This window comes from Pinus tabuliformis, chromosome 9 (assembly GCF_031772625.1).
Source record: "Pinus tabuliformis cultivar Carrire ecotype Pingquan chromosome 9, CPIR1, whole genome shotgun sequence".
Classification (NCBI taxonomy): Eukaryota; Viridiplantae; Streptophyta; class Pinopsida; order Pinales; family Pinaceae; genus Pinus; species Pinus tabuliformis.
The window spans coordinates 335,869,192-335,876,579 of NC_142307.1; the positions used below are offsets into that span (position 1 = coordinate 335,869,192).

The window sequence follows — 7,388 nt, forward strand, 5'->3', positions numbered from 1 at the left end:
TCGTCGCAGACAAGAACTAAAGCCCTATCGCTTGTTCCGACCATTGCTTCGCCTTCTTAAACCTGGGTGAGGCCTCCATCTTTGTTTCGAAAAGTTGTTAAGACATCAAATCACCTTTTTCGTATATTATTAATACAACTTTATAATTATATTTTCGTAATTATTTAATTCAATCTTTACTAATATATTATTAAAAATATATAAATGGGTTAAATAATTATTTTTCAATTCAATATTATACACTTAAATGTATCTGAAAAACCATTCATCTCCAACTTAAATAATTCAACTATTTAATTTCACCATTAGTAATAGTAACCAGCATAGATCCATCTTTACTCTGGATCTACCAAGTGCCCAGAGGGATCAAATCTTTTTTCACTCTATGCTAATTTTCATATCAAGATATTTGTTTGCAGATCAGGCACTTAGTAGATCCAGAGTGAAGATAGATCTATGTTGGTTTAATTCCCCCCTTAAACAAGCTACATTCCATGTGAATACCATGGGTCAATACCATTGGTTCTCAATACCATGGGTCAATACCATGTGCCATTTTTATTTTTATTTTTATTTTTATTAATATTAGGGTTAATAATGTTTCTTTTGGCATGATATTAATAATAATTTGGCCCATGGTATTTGGCCCATTGGCTTTACTTAAATAAAACCTATTTTTGAGTGTTCATAAATATAAAGTGAATTATGGAATAAATATAAAAAAATGTTTTATTTATTTACCATACCTTTGGTTTATTTATATTTTTATTTATTTAACATACATTTGGAGTAAGTATAACAAGAGGTTTTATTTATTTACCATATTATTTACATTTTTATTTATTTAACATTCATTTGGAGTAAGTATAAAAAGAGGTTTTATTTATTTACCATACCTTTAGTTTATTTATATTTATTTATTTATTTACCATACCTATTTTTTTGGTGTTCATAAATCTCTTTATATTTTAAATTTATATTGTGTTTATACATAATAATAATTAGATTGATTTCTTGGCCAACATTAAATTAAAAATATTAAATGTTAAACATTACATGTTAAATGTTTACATTTACATTTTCATTTACATGTTTATATGAAATCTACCCCATACTAAACTGTAGAGCGTTTCTGAACACAATAATAATATGTAATAATAATAATAATAAAATGATAGTGATCATCAACGAAAACTTATCAATTCTATTAAATAAAATAGAAATCCTACCTCTAAAATTTTAATATTATAATTAAACAATTACTCATAACATATAAATTTATTGATTTTATATTTAAAAATATCTTTATACATGAATCATATGTGTTTTTGCCACATATATATCATCATTCTGCGGTGACAAAACAAGCACTAGAAACAGATTATAAATAATTACATGCATCTCTAAGAAATTTTGGCATACACATTTCTTAGACCTACAAAAACAAATATGGAGTAATAAATTACACAAACAAATATGAAATAAAAAATTACATAACCAAACTCTTGAATTAAAACATAAAACCTTAAAAATAATGAATATATTAATAAAATAAATTGCGTATAAACAAACTGTTCAATAAAAATGAGTCGATCACAGCAATGAAACCTTCCACTCAAGCTTATTTTCTTATAAAATCAGGCAGAATGGAGGCCTCGGTTAAGAGGCAGAAAAAAAATCAATAGAATAAATATAGCTCCCTCCCATGTGACCATGAACTTAAGCTTTTATAGCTAGTAATAGCATGCTACTCAATCTACCAGATCGCCATCAAATGCATCTCTTCTGAATTTTCACGACAAAAATATGCATACCATTCAAAAGCCTCTCCATTTCCTGGAATTTCTCCATTTATAAACTGTTAATAGTTATATTAAATGTCAATACTGAGCATCCACTTGAACAAAATAAGAATTAAGTAACAGAGTTAGCATGTGGTGTCAAAATCAATTCATAACTTTACACAGACTTACAAGAAGCATAGCTCCTGTTCATCACTTTACACATATTACAACAAGCATTGCTTCAAAAGCACCAAATGCCCAATCTCTGAGCTATACCACAGATTATACATCTATAAAGAATTTAGTTTTACTCCACTCCAATAAGGTGTGGAATGTTATATGCACAAGCCAGTACAACTGTTTATAGTTCATCACTTGAGTTAATTGCTCAACGCCATGATTAGTGTGAAATGGATGTTATTGTTAAGATGCTATGCTGAAAGAGCTCACTTTCTTTGGTGTTGCAACCACAAGTGGAGCTTCTGGAGAATTTGTAATAGCAAATTTGTCATGCATAAATTTGCTATCCACAATGGATTCATCTTTTGGAACAATCTTGTAGCAATAGCAGCTTTTTAGCCCATTCTGGCCCTTGTAACACACATGATCGCTGTTTTTTACTTGCCGGAAGTTCCAGATGACAGAAAATTTACCAACAGTAGCAACTAGATGGCGCTCCTGCCTTCCACTCTCAGTAACCTGCAGTGATGAAGAGAAATAGATGTCAGAAATTAGTACACTTGAAGAGCTAATAAAGGTTATATTGCTGGCCCACGGTCCTGTAAGGTTCAATTGCTACATGTTATGAAGTTGAAGTATTTTTTGTGTACTTTATCCCTTCATAGACAATTGCTAGCTTTTAATACATTATTATTTGTTTATAGTGGTGATATTGAAGAAGTATATGGCCAAATTTTTGTGTATCTGTATGCCATGTTTGAAATTTGTTTTTGGGAGAATCAAGACCCGTTAAAAATAATGGAACAGTTCGGGGAATTCATTTTTCTTGAAAGATAGGTGATGAGCCATGTAGCAACAAACTGAGAAGGTTTGCCAAGTAAAATAGGATGTTTGGTCTGAAAATTAAAGATGCTATTTTAAAGGCCCCACAAATTACTGGATATTCAACCAGCTAATTCGACCAAGCAACAAAACATTGAAATTCACCATCTTGTGCTCGTTGAAGATCTCAAACTTTGGTTCCAGGCGCAGAGACTAATTTATTTTAGAAAAGGCTAATTGCATGTTGGCCGCATTTCCATACCATTTCTGTACCAGAAATAAAGGACACCAAATTTGGCTAGTGCAGTTCATTAAGATAAACGGATTCGTTGTACGTAAAAAATTCTTAGACTTTGAAAGAAGTCCCCAAATGTATTAATGAAGTTCTGAGCAACTTAGGTACTCTGGTTTTTATTTTTTCATACAATATCACTGCTTTTCAAAACATCATAGTCTAATTCTTCTATGTTTGATTCTTTCTCGAGCATATTTTTTTTATCAATTTTGTCTGAAATCCAGCTGGGATTCATTGAAATCACAAGTTCGAGTCGTGAAGGCAACTAGTATCCCAAGGGTTTTTCAGGGCACTGAATTGATTTGTGCATTCAAAAATGAATTTTAAACAAAAACAAATCATGATATGGTCAAAGATTGTATCACTGAATTCCGTTTAGAAAAACTGGGTTTTTAACCGAATTGAATCCATTAATACATTCAAAAAGAATTAAACAACAGCAAATCACAATCTGGTCAAAATTTGCATCTCCGAATTCAGATGAAAAAAAACTAAATCTTAGAATAGTTAGGCTGTGCCCTTCAAAAAAACTTCGCTGATTTAGAAAATGCTTAAATGTGACCAAACACTAGTACAACCCCATGGCTAATAGCTGCCCTGGCCTATAGAAATTTGTTCAATTTTTGGTTTACAATTTTGAGAGTGCAATGGATAGAAACATTCATTAATATACTTTTCATGAAATGGAAACCAATGATTTTCAATACATACTTTGAAACAAGTAGTAGTTGCAGTTCGAAATTGAACAGGACATTAAAGTCAAATAAACAACATAAGGGAAAGAAAAACAATACAAATCAGAAGACCAAAATGCATATTAGTAACACTTACCCAAGAGAACTGACCACCATGGAACTTATTCTTTCCAGCCAAATGTGCATCCACTGGAGTAAGCTTGAGCAATCTCGGAGCTGGAATATTGTGGCCCATCCGCCCAGAAAATCCTGTCTTTGATTGTCCATCTTTATCCGTGAAGACAGTACTGATAAGAATAAGATAGGTATCAGTAGTCCCAAGAATCCACTTCGCATCATAAGTAACATCAACATGTGTGATCGGTGATCCAAGACCTGGAAACGCTGTTTTTGCCACCCTCATAGATGTTTTCCCATAAAGCCGAATCTTCCCATCACTGGATCCAATCACCACGCATCCATCCCCAGTAGTTGCAAAGCACTGAAAATCTGTACCTCTCGCAAATTGATGACCATTGGCCCAATTCAAAACCGTGTTGTCAGACTGTTGAACAATACCATGCCTATCCCTCATATCCCACCTGCACAGCCTATTGTCATCAAGCCCCATGAAGGTCGACTCTGCGGCATCCAACTGTGCACCCTTGCTATCATTTGTAATATCCCGCATCGTGATGGGAGTCCCATCCTTCTCAAACTTCCATTCTGTCACAACCTGCCCAGTCTCAATATCCAGCTGGTGAACCCCTGCAGCATGAGGCTTGCCCTGCTTGGCAGGGCTCATCAACATCATATTGGTCTCTGCTCTCATGAGAAGACCCTTCTTCGGCGTAGAGTAATAAGACGCATCACCCCCCAAATCCCCCTTCCTGAACTTCACAGACATGCCCTTCCCATGGATCCCATGGTGCAAATTCTTGACTGCCTCAATGCCAGTCTCACCGACCAAAAAGCTATGACCCAGGGCACCCATGGCCAAGCTCTGTATACCACCATTAGTAGCCTCCTCAATCTCTTCATTCAAATCCCTATCCTCGTCCTCCAGCCCCAAGCTCTCCTCTGCATCTTCCCAGACAGAATCATCTGCAGTCTGGGGATTAGCCCACCCCATGAAATCCTTCCCAAACACCTTAACCTTGTTTTCCTCAGTAGCCTTGAGCAAATAAGTATTCTCAAACATACAATTCTGAAACTCTGTAACAAAATCCATGTACCCTTCACGGTTCATAAACTTCAAAGCCCAAACCCCCTGGCTTACAAAATCTACCCTCAACTGTTCATCAAAAAACTTCATCTGAAGCCTATCATCTACCCTGCCCCTCACCTTGGATCCCACCTTCAGCAACCAACTTCTAAATCCGCCCTTATCTGTCTCCACCCCCCAATCATCGTCTTCTTCTCCTTCCTCATCCTCCTCATCCTCCTCCTCCTCTTCATTTTCATCTTCTCCATTAACCCCTTCTCTGATAAACTCATAGAAAAACAATTTATCCTCGCGCTCCCATTTAGCTGTGGGGCTGTTGCCCCCAAGATGTTTGTATAATCTCACAAGTTGGGTTTCGTTGCTTACTTGGGCATTATCATCCAGTGAGAGTCCCTGCAGCCGCGAGCCCAGGTTGGAGGCCGGCGAATTCGATCTGTGCTCGCTGGACTGAGAATAATCATCTTCGTCCTCCGAATACACGCTGTCCAAATCACCCTCCCTGCTGTGTGAAGCACCCATTTCGAGGATCTCTGTATTGGGTGCTCAAAAAGCCTGAGATCAAAGAGAATTATCCAACAATGGCAGCCACGAGATCTGGCTGATTGATTCGGCTCCCAGAGCAGATCTTTGCTTTGCTTTGCTGAGCTTCGTCTGTGTTCAGTTCAGTTCTCAACGAAGGCTTACTTCAAGAGCACGCAATACAATGATTTCGAGTCGGCTACAAACAAGGGCCAATCTATCGCGATGTTCTCAGAATAAATAATTCGATAAACTTAACGACGAAGCTATATATAGATTCTAGTGAAAGAAACACCAGTGAGGAAAGCGATGACTAGCCATGTCATAAATAACAGCGATTATCAATATAAAGGTTAAATTATCTGTTTTTTTAGCCAATGGCGCTGACTTCGAGAGATAAATTGTGTTATAAATTATGTACATGTGATTTTTTTACTGCGGGTAAGGAAAAGGTTAATTTTAGGTGAAAGACTGAAAGTCCACGGGGTATAGATTAAAAAATATTATTTAACTCCTAATGTTTAGTGATAAGCTTAGGTGAAAGACAGAAAGTTCCAAGCGGTGTTTAGTGATAATGACTTATCATAAAGCAAAAAATAAATGAACATAAAAATGGATATATGAAAATTTAAATATAAGTTATCATTGTGGTGTAACATTGTCAAAAAAAAATATATATATATATATTAATAAAAAATTATTATTATATATTTTACGATGAAGCAATTTCTTTTATACGATTTTTACTAAAAAAATAATTGCTTAATTTATTATGAATCACAGAAATTTGAATAAAATATATATATAATATATATTAAAATATACACTATTTATTATCTTATTTTCAAATTAGATAATATATCTTATAATATTAAAATATAATACGATAGTACATTTTAATGTTAAAAATATAATTTAAATTATTATATTTTAAAGAATATATTATTTATTTGAATAAAATAATTAATAATATTTTTAAAACTTTAAATTATATTTTTTAATATTACTAAATAATGTTTTTATATTTTAAAATGATCATTTTTAATTTATTACCTCTCAATATAACAAATTTATCAATAGAATTTAAAAATAATTAATATTTTGTATTTTATAATGATAATTAATGGTTAAGAAGTAATCAAAAATTAATAAATTGATTATTGGTAAGTAATTATGTATTTAAACATGATTTTAAGTATTCAGGGTTGCTAAGTAAGTTTTTTTGGGAAGCTATAGAGTATTTTGAATTTGTTATAAATATCAGCGTAGATTATTCTAACAATATATTTAATAAGTGTTTCTTAATATGCAATTTTTTTTAGTGCAAAATTTAAAAGAAAGATTTAATTCCTTTAAACACTTTATAAAATTGGAAGTAAAATAGATCTATGCTAGATTTTTTATAATTTTATTTATACAAATTTTACATTTTTATGCATAATATATTCTTATTTTTTTATTATCTGATCAGACATATTATGTTGGAAAAATACTCAACCGACATGTTAAAAAAAATACTTAACTGGCACACTTATTATAATTTTTATTATTATTAATAAAAATTACAGTTTATATACATATGGAAAGTATGTTAATATATATAGCTATATATATGCTCATGGTATTTTTTCTTTAAATTGTTTTGTAATTTTTTTTATTTAATTTTTTAACGTGATATGTAGTGTGTGTATACACACCAATATAAACTTGTATTTTTTAGTGCAAAATTTAAAAAAAGTTTTGCATCTCTAGAGATAAGATCCTTCTAGATATTTAATAGATTCAAAGTTATTATGGATCTATACTAGTTTTTTATTGTTCTATATAGAATATTTTTATTTTTAATACTATTATATAACTAGATACATATGCTCGTTACATTTTCCTCT

At 32.4% G+C, this 7,388-nt stretch overlaps 1 protein-coding gene across 1 annotated transcript; it reads right to left on the minus strand.

Annotated features, from left to right (window-relative positions):
- Positions 1–1,910: 1,910 nt before the first annotated feature.
- Positions 1,911–5,747, minus strand: LOC149148583 (protein CYPRO4-like). Its single transcript, XM_089437906.1, has 2 exons — positions 3,913–5,747; positions 1,911–2,483 (listed from the first exon to the last, which is right to left on the minus strand). The coding sequence occupies exons 1-2, from the start codon at positions 5,497–5,499 to the stop codon at positions 2,208–2,210; spliced, it is 1,863 nt and encodes a 620-aa protein (XP_089294032.1). The 5' UTR covers positions 5,500–5,747; the 3' UTR covers positions 1,911–2,207.
- Between the last annotated feature and the right edge of the window lie 1,641 nt (positions 5,748–7,388).

Bases quoted from the DNA above. Each gene is read 5' to 3' on its own strand.
- LOC149148583 (XM_089437906.1), bottom strand. From the start codon at position 5,499: ATGGGTGCTTCACACAGCAGGGAGGGTGATTTGGACAGCGTGTATTCG. The intron at 2,484-3,912 runs GTAAGTGTTACT...TCATCACTGCAG, and splicing joins ATGGTGGTCAGTTCTCTTGG to GTTACTGAGAGTGGAAGGCA.